Here is a 22,206-nt window from a genome sequence, read left to right as displayed (position 1 = left end):
AGAAAGACAAATACTGTATGCTAACAGATATATATGGAATTTAAGAAAGAAAAACAAATGTCATGAAGAACCTAGGGGTAAGACAGGAATAAAGACACAGACCTACTAGAGAATGGACTTGAGGATATGGGGAGGGGGAAGGGTAAGCTATGATAAAGTGAGAGAGTGGCATGAACATATATACACTACCAAATGTAAAATAGATAGCTACTGGGAATCAGCCGCATAGCCCAGGGAGATCAGCTCGGTGTTTTTTTTTTTTTTTTTTTTTTTTTTTTTTTGCGGTAGGCGGGCCTCTCACTGTTGTGGCCTCTCCCCCTGCAGAGCACAGGCTCCGGACGCGCAGGCCCAGCAGCCATGGCTCACGGGCCTAGCCGCTCTGCGGCATGTGGGATCTTCCCAGACCGGGGCACGAACCCGTGTCCCCTGCATCGGCAGGCGGACTCTCAACCACTGCGCCACCAGGGAAGCCCCAGCTCGGTGTTTTGTGACCACCTAGAGGCGTGGTATAGGGAGGGTGGGAGGGTAGGAGACGCAAGAGGGAAGAGATATGGGAACATATGTATATGTATAACTGATTCACTTTGTTATAAAGCAGAAACTAACACACCATTGTAAGGCAATTATACTCCAATAAAGATGTAAGGAAAAAATATATATATATTAGTCTTAATGTTTTAAAACTACATCTTCAAACTTAACTGAAATTACCCCTAATTCTAGTGCTCAAGGATTTAGTCACCATGATTCTATATACTACAAGACACATGATATATTATAATGCCAGCTAATGCAGAATGACTTAAAGAAAAATAAAACAGACCGAGTGGATAGAATGACAAAGGGTGCTGCTCTAGAAAAGGTGGCAAGAAAGGTCTGTTTGGTATGATGGTTTTCGAACAGAAACTTAAGCCATACAAATGTGTAGAGAAGGAACAGGCAGAGGAAATAGAGCAAATCCCTTAAACAGGTATGTGTAGGGCAAGTTCAAGGAACAGCCAGATGAGGCATTTCCAGAACAGCTGGGGCTGGAGATAAGGGGATACCGGAAATAAAGGCAGAGAGGTTGTCAGGGTCCATATGCCCAAGGTGCTTGTAGACCTCGTGAGTGTTAGGCTTTTATTTTAAGTGTGAAGGAAGCTATTTTAGGCTTGAAAGCAGGACAATCCAGCTCAAATATTTTTCCTGTTACTCTACAGGAAAAATAAAACAAAGGCTATTGTCCTAAGTCTCATGTAGAGAAATAGCTGTTGAAGAAGCAAGTGTCACTTCCAGGAAGGAAGGAAGGAAAATTCCAGTGCCCATGGAGCCAGCATTTAAATTCCCAAAACCCCCTCCATATACTGCATGCAAATATAAATACGATTTTAAAATAATAGAATATAATTGTATAGAAACTGGAATATGACACTTTTCATTTTTATTTAAAATAGAGCTCTATATGCTTCACAGAAACAAGTTCAAGGAGTGCTTAATTTATTATCTTTGCCACTTTACAAAACAATACATTTTTGGAAAATGCATACATAAAAATATAACATTTAGGCAGATACCTATTTACATCTGGAGGCAACTGAAAGTTATGCAATAATATTTTTAAAAGCTTTAAACTAAATACTTTTATGACTTGCTTTTGGTAAAGTTAAACATTTGGTATGAAGGCTATCACTGAGTTCATACTAAATTCTAAAATACTGTTATTTTTAAACAAAATAAGTATACATATATTACTATAAAATGCATATTTCCACCAGCTAGAAATTAATGAAACCTCTGAATATCATTCATTTCTCTTTGGAATTTGGAATTCTCTTCAGCATCAATGATTAACTTGCAACTACTAAAATTTCCATCTACATATATTTTATACAATTTATTGCCTATTTCTCATTTTAAAACCTAATTTATTTCTTCATATTTCTTATATACATTCATTTGTGCCTGTCTGTTGAAAGGTAATATCTTTTTACATTCTTAAGTATTTCAGCTAGCTTACAACGTCTTTACAACAGTGATTCTTTTCACAGTAGTTCAAGAGTTCAAGGCATGCTTTGCAATGTCAAAATGCAATGGTTTTGACATTTGTAATATGTTCTTAGGTATAAGAAAAGTCACACTACCAAAAGAAAAGTATAATTAGTATTAGTACTTTGAAAATCAATCCAAAATTACTTTTTTTGAGATCTGAATCTAATTTTCTCTTTTTAGGATATTTTAAAATCTGAAACACAGATTAAGTTTGAATAATTTTCTCCAGTCTAGGATCAGAAGAGTACAAAAGCTTAACACTAGTCATTGTGGAAATGCACTAGAATTTAGTATTTTAGCTAAAAACCTTACTTTATATAAAGAGAAAAAATAGTTGGCTTTTTAAAAATATTTAACTACTTGTATTTAGCCTACTGGAGGAAATGGAGATATTGGTAAATATAACTCTAATCCTGCATTAGTTAGACAGAATTTAGGCATGTCATTGCCTTTTTAAAGGCAAAGTCAGCGAATAGGTTTGGGCGTGGAATTAAAAACTCAATGGAGATATAAAAATTAGGGTCCATGTGTCTTGCTACCTATTGTCTGGGTTGAAAAATTAAAACAACAAGATAAACATGCAATCTCTTTTGCTCTCTTGGGAATGTAGGATGAAAATCTAAAGTATTTTTTTTCCAAGTTCTCAATTTGCAGATATCAGGAACCATTTTGAAGTTTTAGTTCTCATTTTCTGAAGATTTGTAAGCAGGCCCGTTTCTAACGTTATATAAGCTAATACGGTGCTTTTCTGCAAACTATAAAAATATTTCTGCAATTGCAGGTTGGAGTTCAGCCCCTACCTACCCCTCAGCTGAGAGGATTCTAGCAAAGCACACGCCCAGCTGGATCTGGTGACACTCAGCATAAGGTTAATTTCCCTAATGCAGTCGGATTCTTAGTGGCTATGCTAGTATTCAGGTTCATGTAGCCCAGAGTAAAAATCTAGCAGTTAAAACTGTTAGTTATGGAGAGAAAAACTTCTTGTAGGATAACATTGACCAATGATAAAAAAAAATTAGTCATGTCTGAAAATATTAAAATCTAGGATTAGATAGAGCTCATATTCTCCTAAATGTTGTATTAATCTACAACTTAATTCAGAAGTATCCTGGAAGTTATATTAATAGAGGGACTTTTTAAATGGGGATTATTACCTAAAATCAATATAATATTATATTCCAAACCATATGGCATAATGGCTTAATTTTAAAGGACAGTCAAAGCAAAACAAAGCAATAGTATGAAATATAGCAGGAAGAAATTTAGCAATCACATTATGGGACATATATTTCACATTCTCTGTCCAATCCACGTCTTAGGTGGAATTTATCATTAAGGCAAAAGTAGATATCCTTTGTATGTTAGCTAAAAGCTAGAATATACCTAGACTGCTTAGTCTTTTTAAATTTAAAAGATAGTCTTCTCTGCCATTAACAAATACACTCTCCATAATGCCAAATGAAAAAGTACCAGAGAAGTCATGAGATGAAAGCTCTCATATGTGGATATGGGAAATTAAAATCTTGTTAAGAGGTTCAGTGTGTAGCAATCTGGACAGGAGCTAGAATACTAAAAGAACAGTGATTGAAATTGATGAAATCCAGCAAAGATATTTTTTAATGAACTGAAAGAATGTGAATGCCGAGGATGAACTAACGAGAAACTAAGAAAGAAGTAAGATAATGTGCTACTACACATGGTCCCACATTCAACTACCAAATCATCTTTCACTCCCACTCCAGTGCATACAGAGAAAGAACAATCCTTATAAAAAGAAGTCATGAAGCATCTCTTATCACTACTTGCACCAAGAAATTCTATATTCTCACAATTTCTAAATTTTATTCAGCACTCCAGTGGTCACCTACCTAGCTGGACAGCTATTTTACAACTCTTCCTTAGCCTATTTTAGTTTTTCTCACTGACCTCACCATTAGTGAGCAGAATATTTTAGCAGAAATAAAAAGAGAAGGGGGATTTGATCATCACCATTAAATGGCATGTTAGTTTACATTCAATGTAGGTGTAGATGGATGCTAATTATTTTTTAATTAGTAAATGTTGGATGTGGCAGGGCAGTGTGGTAGGTGTCACCACTGGCTTCTCACATTAGTTCTGCTAATAACTAGTGGTCGTTTATCTCTGATCTTCAGTTTCTTCATCTAACAAAATATGGGAATTGAATTATAAAATCTCTTACATCCTTTACAATTCCCAAATACTGGGTTTGGTTTTTGTCCGTGACACCTCTAAAATAATTTAGACCACCAAGGGATTATCCCTTTATTAGAAGGCTAAATAGTAAAATGATTAAGGTAAATATTAGCTAGTTTTTTTTAAATTAGAGACTAAAGATAATTTTGGGAGACAGTGAGGGAATATTTTAAAAGGAGGTGAGAAAAATAATGAAGCATAAAAGAAAAGCTAGAGGGAGAAAAGAAAGCCAAATATCTGAAAATTTGTATCAAAACACTTTGGAAAATTGTCTATACTGTAGAAATTCTATTTAATATTAACATTTTAATGAAATTTTTATATTCCAACTGACATTTTTTTCTGTTTAGAAGCCCTCAGGAGCAAAGGGATTAGTGTCTTCACCAAATAATGCATCAAGTCCATGTAGGTATTAGCTTGTGGAGGGAGCTAATACAAAACATTATCAAACATAGAAGAATATGTTTCACAAAAGAAAAAATATTTAGAATCTCTCCAAAAACCACAATGACACCATTTTAAGATACTAATTCTTAAACATTTCCAAATAACTTAAAATGTTGTACTTGTAAATTTATTTAAAGGAACAATTATTAAGACATCAACTGCCATCACCTTCACTCATTTGCTATTTTTAATTTCCTGGTGGGAAATAAAATGTCCATACTTTAAATAATTTTTTGTAAATGAATTACATTTCCGTATTTATTTTAAACAATTAATCAGAAACCATTCCCTGCTAAGTAATTTTAAGTTGAACTTTATATAATGGCAAATGTGAGCTCCCTGCCTTCAGATGATTTGCTAAGTAGTTTCCCTGGTACTTTTGCATAAATTCTAAGATAGCCCTGAGTTTTCTCTGCCCCAATAAGTCATATGGTGGCAAAATTCCAGCATAGTAGAAGTAGTTTTCTTTTATTTTATTTAATAATTCTACTAAGGTAGAAATATTACAAATAATAAATTTTTGTGGAACGTCTAACCTAGTGAATCTATTGTAGATTTTCATTTTAAAATAAAAGCTGGTTTTGAAGTCTTCAGACACTGCAATCAGGTTACTATTTTCATATAATCATGGAAATTTAAAATGCAAAGTTAATTGAAAGTATAAAGATGAGAAGCAAGTGCTATACCTAAAATAGTGCACGACACAGTCATGTTTCACTTAACTTTCAAGTCAGAACATAAATTAAGAATTCTAGATGTGACATGCCAAATATTTTAGACAGAAGAAAGCACACAACAGAATCTGTACCAATTACACACTTAAATGCTTAGCTTATAAGGCAACAAGTTCATGCTGTAATATTGACAACAAATGATGTTTCCCTTAGTTTAAGGAAGTGATGCTGCATATAAATCCCATCACCACTTTATACAGTACTGAAATTTCATAAATAGCATTTTCCCAAGCTTCACGTTATACCCAAAGCCAAAATATTTGAAAGGAGCAAAGAACACTGACACTTTGAGCCTAAGAAGAATATTTTTTGCTTGTAACACAATTCAAAAGAAATAAATATTACACAATGACTCCATTAAAAAGAAATAATATAAAGTTTAACAGCATAGGTTATATACAGTAAATTTGCCTAATGCTCTAAACTGTATCATATTTCTGTAAATGAGCATTTTCTATTTATAATCATTCTGAAAGTTAAGGAAAAATTAGAACTTTTAACTTTTTCTTACAATTTATGTTAACCTACCCTCTTTCTTTAAAAATGCATTTGGAAATTGAAATATAAGACTATTCATTTAGGAGTTATAGTTAACAAACACAAAAACAAGAAAAATATCTCAAAATGTACAGATTTCTCTAGAGTGGAAGTTGACTCAATAAAAATATGGAATTATATTTGGACAACTTCAAATAGATTATAAAACATAATGTCAAGGAAAATGGGAGATTATAAAACACCTTCTCTCAAAAATTAAATAAGTATATTCACCCATCATATGTGAATAAAAGAGGAAATATTACTCTTGTTTTTATGAAACTATAGTACAATCATAGTAAATAAATAATTTCATTCTCACATATGCAGAAACAATCTATGAGAAACCAGGGTAACAAGCACAAGCAAGATTACTCCTTCACAGAACCTCTTTTTAGAATTCCTTCCCATATGCACTTTAAAAAATTGATTACATAATTTAGATTGTCTCGAATAACCAATAAAGATACTTTCTAAATGTGTTGCAAATTGAGAGCAATTTTTGAAACCCAAGGTCATATAGAATTCAAAACATCCTCACATTTGTCAATTTACTTCCCCTACACACCCACATCCCTGTTCCAATTCCCAAATTAGACTTTAAAATCCCTGAGGGCAGAACCTATCCACCATTTAATTTTCCTGTTGAACCCAAAATTGTGGCAACGAAGATATGCAGTGCCCCACATTTTTTAATGAATGGATAATTGCATGAATGAGAATGAAGGTATATGTAAACCATAGCTGTCAGATTTTTGCCTTTGATATCTCATCCTAGTCAAATGAAGATGGGTTTAGTAACACATTTCCATAGTGGAATGAAGTGTAATCACTAGATTGTGCTCTATGTGATAATACACAGGTATATCCTTTAGAACACTGTTACCCAAGTCATGCTTTGTAGAAACTAAAATGTGGGCTAGTAAAAGGTTTCCCCTGTTTTTTATAAAAGAGTTCCACTGGGCAAATAATTTGGAAAATCCAGTTTAAAGAAATTCAAGTAACATTTTTTTACCGCTAGACTCCTCAAAGCACATAATATACTAATATGCGGTATCACTTTCTAAAAATCTATCAAAGAAAGAACACTTTTGGTCTTTGAGCATCTCAGAAGAGCATTCTAAGGAACAGAGTTTAGGAAACAATGTTTTAGAACAATAAATGATACCATGTTAAATCTTCCTTCACCAAAGCAGAATTATAGATTTGAAGGAAATATTTAATGTTCCATGTATTATTCAGAATGCATCACTTTTGTCTCCACAGGAAATAGAATAGAAGCAAAATTATCATGAGCCTTCTGTACCCATTGCTCATTTTGAAAAGGTAAGGGAATTTCTCTTTACTGATAACCCTTGCTTGGGTTTGGTTATCATATTTCATTTAAGAGTTTTCTTAATTTTTCCTCAAAATATCCCCTAGTAGCCTCTTCCTTTTCTGTTCTTCTCTTTCTAAATGCATATGTACAAAAGTAGTAGGGACCTCTGCAATACATCTTAAAGACATCTCTGACAATTTATGACCTTATGACTGATTAATGTCTGGAAGTATTCAGAGAACATTAAAACTCATCTAACAAATAGGGTGACTATGGAATTTCTATGAGGAAAATGTCAGTGGATATTGTCCTGAGAGTTCATACAGATCCATTATGATTCTGCAAAATAACTTAATTTGTCTTCCGTTTAACTAAACCACAAATTCCATCATGAAAGATGTTGTTTCTCCATAGGGAGAAAAAATACTATAGGAATTAAAGGGAAAGTAGGAAGCTAGCTAACTACCATGTGGATTATCATAAGATTTGGACCTAGTGACAGCTCTATCACTAGCTATGTGACTTTGGGACATCTGTCAATGTCTCAAGGTGTCAGGTGTCTCATTTGAAAATAAGAGAAAGTAACAACCTTGTGACTTTCCAACTGTTTGCCTCAGGGTCTGCTGTGATGGTGGATTATGAAGAGGAGAACACGGAAGGAGAAACCAAGGAAGTGATCTGATCTCCCTTCCATCTTCCACCTGAGCAGCACTACTTTTACATGTTTTGTAAAGTTCAGAGCAATATTTAATTTTTAAAAGATCCTGTTTAAAGAGAAAACCACAGATTCTATGATCTAAAGTTTTGTTTAGATATAACATCCTCCAGTCCACATTTTTAATAAACGTGTTTTCATCTCAGGAAAAAACAATGGGCTTTTATATTTTCTTTTCTATTCATTCATGTGCTCCTGATTCAAGTAAAATAAAACCTTAATAACTTTCATTATTTCATATAGCTTATTTTACACTTTTATAATATGTTTCTTAAATAAAAAGATGAGTTGATGTGTTGCTTTTCAAAATAAAATTAAAGACAACATGGGGAGTGGATGAAGTCAACTCCAGCCCATACTTGACTTTAGTTATTTTTTCATGGTGCCTTTGGGCACTTAAATACTGCACTGCATTATCTTTGAGGTAGAACAACAGCAACGATGACAAAACAAAGGCCAAAAAATTCACATAAAAAGGAAAAATGAGAAAGAAAGATGTGAGAGGTTTCTTTTTAACACAATTCTCATCATCAGGCTTTGCAGTCTTCTTTGACACAAAGTTGAGAAATAGTCTTCTTAATCCGAAGGGCGGTTAGGCGGGCTGCCCCATTGGCATACCAACACTCACGCATTATTCTCCCCATGACTCGGAGTGCCTTTAAGAGAGAAAATATCAAAGTCTTTAGCACAAAACACAGTACAAGAGAAGAAAAACCACAAACACAGGAATCGATGCTAAGCTCTGATACAGAAATAGAAAACTTAAATCAATATGAGAAGGAGATCAGGGCCAAATCACTTCAAAAATCCTGTCAAGGGTGTCTCCCCCAAGACAAGGAACAGGGCATCTCCCCCCAGACACAGACCAGGGTGTCTCCCCTCTGAAAGGGACCAGGGCGTCTCCACTCAGACAAGGACCAGGGCGTTTCCAGACAAAAAGGGACCGTGGCTTCTCCTCCCAGACAGAGACCAGGGTGACTTCTCTCAGAAAAAGACCAGAGCGTCTCCTCTCAGAGACCAGGGTGACTTCTCTCAGAAAGGGACCAGGGTATTGTCCCACTGACAGAGACCAGGGCATCTCCCCTCAGAGGGACCAGAGCATCTCCCCGCAGAAAGAGACCAAGGTGACTTCTCTCAGAAAAAAACTAGAGTGTCTCTTCTCAGAGACCAGGACATCTACCCTCAGACCAGGACCAGGACGTTTCCTCTCAGAAAGGGACCAGACTGTCTCCCCTCAGACAAGGACTAAGGCATCTCCCCTGAGAGGGACCAGAGTGTCTCCCCATGGACAGAGACCAAGATGACTTCTCTCAGAAAAAGACCAGGCTCTCCCCTCAAACAGAGAAAAAAGTTTCTCCCTTCAGACAGAGACCAGGTCAACTTCTAGCATAGAAAGACCAGGGCTCTCCCCTCAGACAGAGCCCAGGCTGTCTCCCCTCAAACAGAGACCAGGGCACCTCCTCTCCTAGGGAGACCAGGGTGTCTCCTCTCAGACAGGCCGGGTGTCTCCTCTCAGAAAGGCACCAGGCGAACTCCTCTGGCTTTAGGCAGAGGCACAAGGCCCACTGATCTGCTAGATGATTTGAAGCCATCATTTGTGAACCTTGAAGGTAGCTACAGGAGATGATAGGGAGCCTTTGCTCAGTGGCATTTTGGTTTATGGAATTACACTATCATTTTTAAGGTCATGTTTGATTAGCATAATGTGAAATGATGGACCAGTTTCATTTGTTTTAATCCTTTCTGTTTAATGTTTAGTTGTTTATTTGTCTTCCACCTACTCTGTTGAATGTAATTTTAGGAAAGAGAATATGGTCACCTTATACAACATCCTTTTACAGTAAGTGAAATCAATTGAATAGCTTTATCTTCTTGAGATGATCAATAATCTTTGAAACATAATTAACCTTTTAATGCATTTTATGTATGCATTTTATGAAAATTTTCCTCTTCCTTCAAGCTGCCTGAAAATAACATGCTTTCAATTAAGAAATTATATATGTTATGTATAAAAAAGCTAAAATTTCTGCCCTTGGGCTTTCAGAATACATAAACTTTCTTTAAAATTTTTGTAGTGGAATTAAAATATTTTTTAAAATCCTGTCAAAACACAGATATTAATCCTATAGAGGGAGGCTATTAATCCTCTTTTAATTGAAAATTCTGGGAATATGGTAGAATGACTATCTTTTAAAATATTCTAAGAAAGGACATGAAAGACAAAAATGGATAAGGGATGGGTTGGAAATTCCCGGTATTGCTCTGGATCGTAAGTACACACATATACATTTTTTTAAAGTCATCAAACTATATACTAAGATTTATTCATTTTATCATATGTAAATTATGCCACAATAAAATAATGATCTAAATACTAATATCAAAAATTTTGAATTAAAAAAATCAGTATAAGTGGACTGGTAAATAAATAAGATAAATACTCAGAGGGGAAAACAATGAGAATGCATGAATCCAGAGAGGTATAAGAAATCACTGAAGCAAGGTGTTGCTCTGATGGCATCTGCTGATCTCACAGTCTAGAATTTCAGAATTGATGGACCATATGTGAAAGACAGGAAATACAGCCCAAAGCACACAGAAGGTGTCAGATCAAGACATTTACAAAGTCCAGACTGTAAGGATGAATTGGTCTTAGAAGGAACTTTGTGAAGAAAATTGTCTAAATCTTTGATCTTGGTAAAGAAAAAAATCAAACCTTAGCCTTAAAATGTTGCAGTAAGCCTGAGCTCATAGTGAAAATTCACAAGAAGATGAGGAAATAAAGTATCATAAGCAAGAGTTAGTCAAAACAACAAACAGGAAAATCAAACCTATCAAAACATTAGATGTTAGAATTAAATGATATAAAATATTTAAAAAATAAAGTACATTTTAAAAAGCAAAGAGAAAAGTCTAAACATAAGTAAAAAGCAAAAGTATATTTAAAACAAAACAAAACAAACAAATGGCATTTTTCACAGAATCAGAACAAAAAACAAAGAAAATTTTAAAAAGAAAACAAAACCCCCAAAACAAACAATAAAAAAACAAAACTAATATAAAAAAAGGTGTCAAAGGTAAGCCATGCAAAGTTTTAAGGGGCCAAACTATCATAACTTTCACACATTATACTGGAAGTCCTAGAAACTGCAATAAGAAAGGTATGAGTCTCCGGACTCTCATTATTTGGGGATATGATCATCTAAGTAGGCACCCCAAAAGAATCTATAGTTTTATACCCTAAAGAAATAATTTTTACACACAGACACCGCAGTATTGTTTTAAAAGAAACTAAAAATCACACATGTGACAATCAACAGTAGAGTAAAAAAAAGAAATTGTGCTATATCCATACAATGGAATACTACACAGATATGAAAATAAACAGATTATAGCTATACATATATAAGGTAAAGTAAAAAAAAATTAAGAAGAATATCTATAGTAAGTGTCATTAATATATTTCACAAATAAACAGAAGTTAGCCATATACACGTACATATATATATACATATATATATATGTATGGCTAAATTTTAAAGCAAAGCAAAACAATAATAAAATGATTAGTTATAACAGTAGTCTCGGGCTTCCCTGGTGGCGCAGTGGTTGAGAGTCCGCCTGCCGATGCAGGGGACACGGGTTCGTGCCCCGGTCCGGGAAGATCCCACATGCCGCGCAGCGGCTGGGCCCGCGAGCCATGGCCGCGGAGCCTGTGTGTCCGGAGCCTGTGCTCCGCAATGGGAGAGGCCACAGCAGTGAGAGGCCCGCGTACAGCAAAAAAAAAAAAAAAAAAAAAAAAGAAAAAAAAAATAACAGTAGTCTCTCAGAGGGGTGAGGAATCTTCAAAGGTATTGGAAGTGTTCTATTTTTTAAACTTGGTCATGAATTCTATTATCTCTACATATAACTTTACATATATGTTAATATCCTCTCATATGCATGAAATGGTTAATATCAGAAAAAATTTTAATTTAACTTCAATTTGCTTATAAATGCCTCAAATTCTGCTTCTAAAATGAGTATATAGGTAAGCTATCTACACAAAATAGAAATATCAGGACATAAATCTTGCCTTAAACAAGAAACGAGTTGAGTGAAACATGAAGGAGAGGAAAAATAAGGAAAAAAGTAACTGTATAAGATATGACATATGACAGAGCCAAAACTAAAAGATGTCACCTAAAAAATCGCCTCAAGCATTACATTTAAATATGGCAGAAGACAAACAGCCATAGTTGGGATAGGGGAGATTAAAGCATTAAAATAGTTGTGGAACTAGTTAGATGATTTATAGTCTTTCCTCCACCTTACCTTTTACTTCCTGTGGGAGCTAGAGAAGTCTCTCTCTTCACACAGGCAGAACAAGCATTGCAATATGTCTGCTCTATGATGGCTACTACATGTGTGGTTCAAGATGAGGAGATAAACAACAATGGTCCCTGCCATGGGGAAGCTTTTCTGATGGAAGAGAATAAACTCAAATTTCAGCAAGTTAGGGATTAGGAATAATTTATTGACTCTAAGGATGACTGAAATTGTAATACTCTGTGTAGCACAGACATTGACTACCCACCAAATATGCCTGTGTTCCCGACATTCCCAGCTCCCTTTCAGCTGGATGGGACTGTGTGACTCGTTCTGGTCTATGAACCATGAGTGGAAATGAAATGTGTCACTTGAGCCAAAGTATTAGACAGCCAGTGTGTGACCCTCCAGCTCCTCTCTTCTCCTGATCTAGACCTCTGGAAACTATGTGTTGAGATAGCATCATCACAAGATCAAAGTCACCTGGATTACTGAATCACCACAGGGAGCACAGATTCCAATGAAAGTTGCCTAACCTATAGGGGACTTGGCATAGCAAGAAATAAAGTCTTGTGTGAAGTCACTGGGATGTCAAGGTTGTTCCTGCCACATAACTTAGCCTTATGATACTGACAGCTAAAGGGAATAAAATCCTTCTGAAGCTTGTATGAAGACATATACCTACATACATGAAATGAATTGGATGCCTAGATAAAGAGAAGGACTATAGCCTCTGAAAATCCACCCTGATACTTACCTCAAAATTATAATGGCAAAAATATACATAAGAACATAGCCTTACTTCACAGCTTTGCCACTGGTTCGGAATACTTGGTCGGAACTTCTGGTCACAGACAACCTTCCTCATTTCCTCTATTGACGGATCTGAAGGCACCATGTCATAATAAGGCAACTGGTACTCCTCAACAATTCCTATAAAAAAGTTGCGTAATAAATTTCCCAGTGTGAATAATAAACAAAGATGTTTACTTCAAAATAATACCAATTAAGTTTTCTAGGCACAAGTGGTACCCTGGAAAACTGGAAAATCAGGTTTATTAAAATTATGTATCATTGTAAAACCAAAGATATAAGTTTAAAGCACTAAGTTGAATAGTTATATAAGTTTATGAAATTTTATTCTATGAAAATTTATATAATTTTGATAATTAAATAAGTTATATGAGACAAAAGTATATGTAATTACTGTACAAAATATATAATTTTATATAATTATACATATATAATTTTATATAAAATATGTTACATTTACATAACTTTTAATAATTATAAAAATATAATTTTATATTATGAAAATTATGTAAATTTTGATTTACATAAAATGCCATTGTGCAATTCAGAAGTAATACCTAATTACAAAATTTATAGCAAGCCTCACTGATCTGTGAATGATGTATATTTCTCCATGAATGAAGTATATTTCTCCTTTTCAAAACACAATAGCTTTCTCTTTTTGAAAATTGTTAGGCAATCTTTTAAGACCTGAGTTTTTTACATTTGGATTTTACAGCTACTAGATCTGAGAATGTTCCAGAGAAATGGCCAAAGATATTTGAAGATGAACAGTTCAACGTGAAGGTTAATAGTTAAAGAGTCTCAAATAATAGACAAAGATTTGACTTTAATTATCAGAATGTTACTTGAGTTCAAGAATTTCCTTACAGAATCAATTGAATTAAACTATAGTTCTTTTAATTTAAATATTTAAGATTGGCATAATTTAGGGCTTCCCTGGTGACGCAGTGGTTGGGAGTCTGCCTGCCGATGCAGGGGACACGGGTTCGTGCCCCGGGCCGGGAGGATCCCACGTGCCGCGGAGCAGCTGGGCCCGTGAGCCTTGGCCGCTGAGCCTGCGCTCCGCAACGGGAGAGGCCACAGCAGTGGGAGGCCCGTGTACGGCAAAAAAAAAAAAAAAAAAAAAAAGATTGGCATAATTTAGAAAATGAAATTCAAATCATGTTAACTAAATTACCATTTCAACTGTTGAAGAAAATTTAAGGACAAAAATCTAAAAGCAAATCTAGACAAATATCAGTATGAAATTTAAAAAAATAATAACATGTTTGAATCTTGCTATTTACCAAGAACCTTCCTAAGCCCTTTACATGTTTTAACTAATTATTCCTCAAAAGCACTGAATAAAGAAAGTACCATATTATCCCATTTTTACAGAATCAGGAAACTGAGGCACAAAGAGTGTCATGAATTTTCTCAAGGTCACATAGCTAGTAAGTGGCAGATCTGGAACTCGATCCCAGGCTTGGGGATTCCAGTGTCCATGTTCTGTTTCTGCACCACTCTAAGTCTATTGCTTCTATGAATAGTTTTATCTTCCTGAATATTTTATTATCTAACCTAGGAATAAAAGGGGGAAAGTATGTTTTCTCATTCAAATATAATTTTAAACTTTTAAGCTTTTCATTTTTTAAAAAATGAGATTGATGTAAGGCAAAATGACATCAATACAAAATGCAAAAACTGACAGTGGTTTAATAATGACAGTTCTTTCATTGAATGTTTACTATGAGCAGGCTCTATACAAAAAGCTTCACATGAATTAATTGAATTAGTCCATTAAATCCTTAAAGCCCAAGAGGTCAGTTTTATTATCTTCATTTTACAGATGAGGAAAGTGAGACCATATAACTCACCTAAAGTCAGACATTCAGGAAGTTGCTAAACCAAGGTTTAGGACTAAGTCTGTCTCACTTGAAACTGAAAAATCTAAATCATTTTCTACCAGGATTTAACTTTTCTCCACTGATGAAACAACTTCATCAGACTGCGTTTTCAGGGTTTCATCTTCCCAAATTCTTCCTCTCATTGTTAATCTCTAAACTGCTGGGAGCAGTAGAGTCAGGAAGTTAGTCTTTGCTTACCTCTGCCCTCCACTTTAATCCCCACACATACATCATCACCAGAAAGAAATGAACAAGAAAAGCCTGAGAACCAGAAGACTTCAATTTAAGTCCTGCGGCCTTGGCAAGTCATTTAGCTTCCTTGGGTTTCATTTCTGATATAAAATAGGAATACAGCTCAAAGAAGAAAATTTTCAAGTGCTTTGCAAAGTATTATTATGGAAATCAGAATTATCAGGAGAACTAAGCGGTAATCACAACCTAAAATCTCCGTTCTGTTCAAAATGCTCCACTTTTGCCACTGGAAAGATATCGCCAAAAGGTAATCTCTTAAATATTTAGAAACTATTCAATATAGTGCATTGAATTAGAGCATCAAGGAAAGGCAGACACAAAGAATATTTCCAAAATCTTACCTCCAACTGAACACCTCCGGGCTATTTCCCAGTAAACCAGACCAACAGAATAGATGTCAGCTCGTTTGAAGGACTCGAAGATATTCACATTTATTGTATCATCAAGCATTTCAGGAGCCATGTACCTTCAAAAACATGCACACTTCAGATTCTGTGTATGATTTTATAGCAGTCCAGTAAAACACAATGTTAATAAATCCTGATATACAATATGTTAAGGCAGTTTACATCAAATTTACAGGTTGATCTGAGCCACTATAATAGAATAAAATTAAATAATACAGTTATTGAATGATAATTTAAAAACATTTTAAATAGAACTAGAGATCATCCTAGTGTTAAAGCCTGTGGGCCAGGAGCCAAATACTTGGAAAGCACTCAATAGGAAAGATGGAACTCAATTTCCGGTAGTTTGTAGCCAAGAAAGCTCCTTGAGGGCAAGGAGTATGTTCTATTCATCATGGTGGGCCCAGTACACCAACACAGTGCTCAGCATCATTCCACAAATACCTGCTCTGAATGAACAATATTATTATACATTGGCTCCAAGACATATATTCATATTATATATTGGATCCAATAAAATTACAGCCTTGCTTGAATAGGACTAAGTCAAAAGTTCTACAGTCCCTGGGACCTGACTGAGCCTAGCTGTCTTAGGGATGTTTCGAGGATTTCTCAGAATATTGAGGTGAGGATGCAACACTCTCCCCAATCTTTTGAAACCTTTAGATTCTCTGAAGGAATCCAGCATCCCAGGCTTCCCTGACGGACAAGTTAAAACTTGCTTTTTAAAGGGAAAAAAGAAGAGGTCCCTTAGGGCTGCCCAGTCTGAATAAATTGTCCTGAAGTGTTTCTGGGGCCCCATTAAAGTCTCCCAGGGAACAAAGTGAAGGACTCAGAGGGACTGGCCTGGAATATCAAATATGGCTTGTAGGCTAACTATACCAGCTTAGAAATTCTCTACTCTCAAGGGCCTTTAACAACTCCAGGAAACTGTTTTGGTTATTTCTGATTTCAAGGTCAAGAAACCTGGAATTATGCCAAAGTAGCACAGATCCTGAAATTCAAATGAAAGGAAACAGAAGTACGCTGGCCATATGGCCACAGTCTGGCTATAATAAGAAAACACCAGGAATCCCATTACTAATGGGCCTGTCCTGACATACGTGTGGTATGCTCTATATAAATCATGCTTGTTCTTAACTTTCAGAGGTTCTGTTCCTTGAAAGCGGGAATTGTGTCCAAACTCATATTACCTTAATACACATCAAATGGGGAGACTTAAGGATATGTACAACTATAGGTAAACATGTTACATAATATTTTTAAATATTGAGAGAATATTATAGAGATATATATATATATCACCTATATCATATAGATATATATATTATATCACCTATCTAGTTCAGTGTATTGATTCTATATCTGTTAGGACCTGAATGTATAGAACTAGCCCTGAGTTTCAGTTCATTTACGAGGTATTGAAGTATTGATATAAAGGCCTTGGAGGAGCTATACACTGCTAACATTTTTTTCCTCCTCTCTGTAGGAAAACTATTCTCAGATGTGGCACACTAAAAATAATATATCACCATCACTTCCACCATTCCTTTCCACTGGACTCCCCACACAAATAGCTACTTTCTATATGATCAAATGCCAACTCTTCTTGCTTTATAACCATTGTGCCACTGATTTCTCGGTGACCCAGAGAAGACTTCTTCCTTTCTTGGGCCTAATGGTTTCCCACTTTGGATTTGCCACCCACCTCCCTATACACATATCCCAGGCATTCATGTTTATGGGGCAGTCATAAGTCTCAGTATGCTACCAAAGTAAGTTATCTTACCTTTTGGTTCCTACTTTAGGATTCTGAGGTATGTCAATAGTGTTCATTATTGAATCATGCTTCACAGCCAACCCTAAGTCTGCTATGGCACAAGTTTCACATTTTTTCACTAAGATATTCTTTGATTTTATATCTCGATGAGCAATAGCAGGTTTACCTATGAAGCATAAGGTAAACATATTCACTTTTTTCGTTACTGGAGATTGAACCTCTCTGAAAGGAGTCAACTTGAAGACTTGGCTCAAATGTTATCTTCTAAGAAAGGTCTTCCCTGACCCCCATTCTACATTCCACGTCATTCTGCATCAGACTATCCCATTTTGCCTTCTTCATAGCCCTTATCACTATCTAAATAATCTTACTCATTCATATGCATTATCTGTCCCTCCCAACTAGACTGTAGGCTACATAAGGGCAGTGGCTATGTCTTACTCATCACCATGCCTCCAATGCTTAGAACACTAGGTGACATTTAGTAACCACTAGTAAATATTTGCTGAATAAGTAGGGAAAGTATTAGCATTGCTACGTCCACATAAGAACATAGCAAATATTCTCTTACAAAACAAGTTTCAAACTTCTACCACCCTACACCAGCAGTTCTCAAATGTGGCCCAAAGATCCCTGGGAGTCCTTAAGGCTCTTTTCCAACTACATATCTGTGTGATGTCACATTTTCTTCACATACTTCAACCAAAAACAACATACTGGGACAGACTGAATGAAGAACAGGTATGAAAATCCAGACATTAGGGAGATTTGCAAAAGTGTAAAATGGCATTATTTTAGCTAGATTGGCTTTTGTACTACAAAAATTATGTAACTTTTTAAAATTACGTTATTTATTTTAATATTTAATTGGTTAATTATTATACTTTAAGTAAATTAATAAATACTTTAAAATTTCTCAATTTTAGTTTCTAATATAGTAAATATTAATAGATATAACCCACATATACAAACTTTTGGGGTCCTCAATAATCTTTAAGAGTTTAAAGAGATCATGAATCCAAATCTGAGAAGCACTACAGTGACTAGACTGACTTTCTAGAGCCAATTCTCTATTAACTCAATAAACAGACAAGACAGTGTGTATTATTTGGAGTTCAAGTACATGATATATAAGTCTTTTTTAAAGGTCAGAATAACTCTTTCTAATTATTTTAATTATCAAAGGTTATCAAAAGTTAAATCATTTGTATTCTCTGAAAATAGAGCATTTGCCACCAAAGCAAGATCTCTCAGGTACATATGGTAAATAGCAAAGATAGAGCCACTAGGAATAAAAATATTATTATGGATAGTATACAAAGTGACAAGTATGTAGATGAGAGTTGGCTATATCATGACAAAACCTTCAGCTTTATAAAATACCTTTAGTGTTTCTTTACATTTGATAATTGTTTGTAATAAACTAAAACACAGCTGAACACTAAAATACAATTTAGTGTTTCTATCCTCATATTCAAGGATAAAAATAATTATAAAGAAAATACATACCTTGTGTACCAACAATCTCCATATGAAGGTGGGCCAGACCACTAGCTATTGAAAGTGCCAGTTTGATCATTCCAGCCACTGTCACTATGTTTCTATTCAAATAGTCATATAAGGAGCCCTGTTCATGATATTCAGAGACAAGCCAAAGTTGAGTCCAAGTTCCATTATCTAACGGGAAAAAGTTATTTTGTTGCTGTAAGTTTATGTTGAGAAAGAAGCCAAAAGCTTTTAACAAATGTCAGTGTTTAAAGCAAATCTGTGTTGTTAACAAAGCAAAGTTAACTCCTTCAGTGATAATACTTACAGTCCAAGTTAGTAGGGTGAAAATTCTCAATGAATTCCTATTGATATATTAGAACCTGTTACATGTACCCACCATCGCTATAGGAAGCCGTGAGGCAGTGATTCTACCAACTGAACTACTCCTTTCTTATTCCCTCTATATCAATACCTGCTGGTAATAGTAACCACATTATGGCAGAAACTACTGAGAGATGCATTTAGGCTCAGCGTTGTGTTATAAATTATTCTTCAGCTTTTAAGAAAGATTGTACCAATAAAAAACAGAAATATAACAAATTTACACAAAGTATTATTACTATCATAAAAGTTCTAACATTCCAAGGATGTTCATATTATTCATCTTTCAAAATATGAAATTTATGATTTCCCTAAAAGCTTAATATAAGTGCCAAACACAATTACTAGACCTTTTCAAATAATTTACCTTATTTAACCAAAGCTAATCCAGTTTATAAAAGATTTTTAGCAGAAGAGAAATTAGCCTAAAATTTCTCTAGGTATTAGAGTCCCTAGACTTAGCTTTAGCTTTCAGAATCAGATGTCTACAATAGCCCTGGGAAGTCCTGACCAGTTTTGATCCTCAGTGAAAGGGAACTATAATTAAAAAACATCTGCTAAGGAATTTTTGTACCTAGTGCTTTATGTACAAGAGCTCCTGGTTATCCAAGTATTTAATTTCCAAATCCAGGTAGTGACAACATTTCCTAGGAATGCAAAAATCAACATAACATGATAAAGTTCACTAATAAATTGACCACATATAAAACTAACACTTACACCTCTCTCCCTGCTTAACACCAGTGGCTATCTTTGCCCTCTCGTATCAATGTCTTTGTCAGACAGTTGACTAAACTAAAGAGTGAAACTGTAAATGTTGCAAAAGATATAGAAATGCATGAAAATGAAAGTGATGTTAGAGACCACTTGGAATCAAAGCCACTGACAAGTAAGCCATTGACACAGGTAGACCAGTTAAACTGAAGAAGAGACAATCAAGGGTGATCTTTCTTGTGCATTTTGTTTTATAATCCAATAAATGTCATGATTAAATTAGCTCTGTCAGGATGATCCATATAACTGCAGTCATTACTGCTTTCATAACATTGCGAATTAAGCTAACCAGTAGATAGTTTAGCTCAATGTTATGAAGAAAAAGTAAAAGTTCTTAACAGTTTAATAAGAAATGTTTCATTTTCAATAGTATAGTTAAGAATTTGGAAAGAACCTTTTTCTTTTTTAAGCTCAGTTTCTCCCTGGCTTTACTTGGCTTTATTCAGTTTCTCCCTGGCAAATCAGAAAAGACAAATCATCAGCAGACATAACTATGGCCAAAATGTATAATAACACTAAACTTCTCTTTGGCCATCTAATTAATCATAAATACTTTCATGATCAAGCTTATATTAAATAGAAATAACCATAGATTTAAATTTTTCCTGGGTAATGGTAGGTTTCTGGTAGCCACAGATAATTTGTGGCTAGATAGACGTTATAATCTCCACCTCTCCAGAGTTCTTCATGAGTATTACTGATTCAAATTAAAAAAATAATTGACTGGATCAAGTTTTGCTCACCTTTGTTCCCTGTTTCCCTTTAAGGGAATTGTTGCACAGCTGAATGAGTAAAAGCTATGCAAAAAGAAGAAAGAGAGCATAGGTAATCCACAAACTCTATATCTATTCCCTGATTACTGATTATACACAAAATTTTATGACTATTGATTTAAATACCAAAAAGTTGATGGTCTGTCTTATTCCACAAATCTCATAAAGCAGTGTTATCTGGGGTTGTTAATGTTAAACCTCACGATATAAACCATACTCAAAGTACATTAATATCACTAAAATTATCTTGCTTGCCACCATTCTAATAATGTTTATGGAAAACTAGAGTCCTGGAGTTGAGGTCTGTTGTACAGATGAAAGTATAGTCCTAACAAAGATGAATATTCAACTATCATTCATTGGTATCTTTGTACCAGTTATCAAAATATTGAAATATTTCTGTCCTGTTTAATTAACAGCTGCTATTCAAAACATCCAATGGTATTCCTTTGCCCTAGACACCCAAAGCAACTCCTGAACCCCCAAGATGCCTCCAGATCTTTTTATGACCCAGCAACTAAAGGGTTCTGTTCTGGTTGGTTAGTTCCTGTGCCATACCTGTCATCAAATATTTAAAATATCAAGCTGGCTATAGTGTCATCATGACTTCATATCACTCGTCTGCCCTGCTATGTTTTACATTTATTGCACATTTATCTGTGGAGAAGAGGAAAGCATTTTCTTTCCTCAAAAAAGAAATCAGACTTTTACATAGATTTTATTAAAACAAAGAGATTATTTATTCTCCTCTGATAGTAGACATAATATCTTATTTGCTGGACCCAATTAGATTGAAAATACCTTTGTTGTCAGCAGCAATGAAACCAAGGATGTTTTCATGTCTCAGCATAACCGTCTGATAAATTTCTGCCTCTCGAAACCAAGATCTTTCATCTCTAGAGGAGAATATTTTCACAGCCACATCTTCCCCGCACCATCTTCCGTGCCAGACCTCACCAAATCTACCTTTTCCTACTATTTCCTGAAGTACAATCGTCCTTGCAATTGTTCTTTGAACCAATAGAGGCAGACCTAACCAAAGAAAAGATGAAATTGATGATTAAAAACAAGTAATTGCCAGAATATAACTGTCATGATGACCATTATTTTCACATAAAAAAGCAAACATTTAACCACTTTAGTAATTTTACTGATTTTGAAGAAATAAGCACCATTATACCAAACTTTATTTTAGTCAAAGCATGCTCAAAAAGTACTCCAAATTCTTACTATGATTTCTCTTCTCATATTCACAAACAAAAATTTCTTGAATATAGCCTGCCACTGCAGATATCTAATTTTCCAAAATTGTTGCAAATCTCTCTGATTTGCACATTGAAGCCAGTCA

At 34.8% G+C, this 22,206-nt stretch overlaps 1 protein-coding gene across 3 annotated transcripts in view; it reads right to left on the bottom strand.

The window, feature by feature from the left end:
- Positions 1 to 8,523: 8,523 nt before the first annotated feature.
- ACVR1C (activin A receptor type 1C) overlaps positions 8,524 to 22,206 on the bottom strand; it is a gene marked incomplete at both ends in the record, with an annotated part of 83,244 nt that continues 69,561 nt past the window's right edge. For 2 of the 3 annotated variants that reach the window (XM_081242757.1, XM_081242758.1), the window contains 6 exons: positions 8,524 to 8,649; positions 13,104 to 13,234; positions 15,597 to 15,721; positions 17,452 to 17,608; positions 18,952 to 19,119; positions 21,660 to 21,890. In XM_081242757.1, coding sequence (XP_081098883.1) covers positions 8,524 to 8,649; positions 13,104 to 13,234; positions 15,597 to 15,721; positions 17,452 to 17,608; positions 18,952 to 19,119; positions 21,660 to 21,890 — 938 coding nt within the window. The remainder of the gene's footprint in view (positions 8,650 to 13,103; positions 13,235 to 15,596; positions 15,722 to 17,451; positions 17,609 to 18,951; positions 19,120 to 21,659; positions 21,891 to 22,206) is intronic. The other variant, XM_081242759.1, reaches the window with a different exon arrangement.

Source organism: Mesoplodon bidens, assembly GCF_964165515.1.
Source record: "Mesoplodon bidens genome assembly, chromosome: 8".
Taxonomy (NCBI): Eukaryota; Metazoa; Chordata; class Mammalia; order Artiodactyla; family Ziphiidae; genus Mesoplodon; species Mesoplodon bidens.
This window is presented reverse-complemented; position numbering and strand designations above follow the sequence as displayed.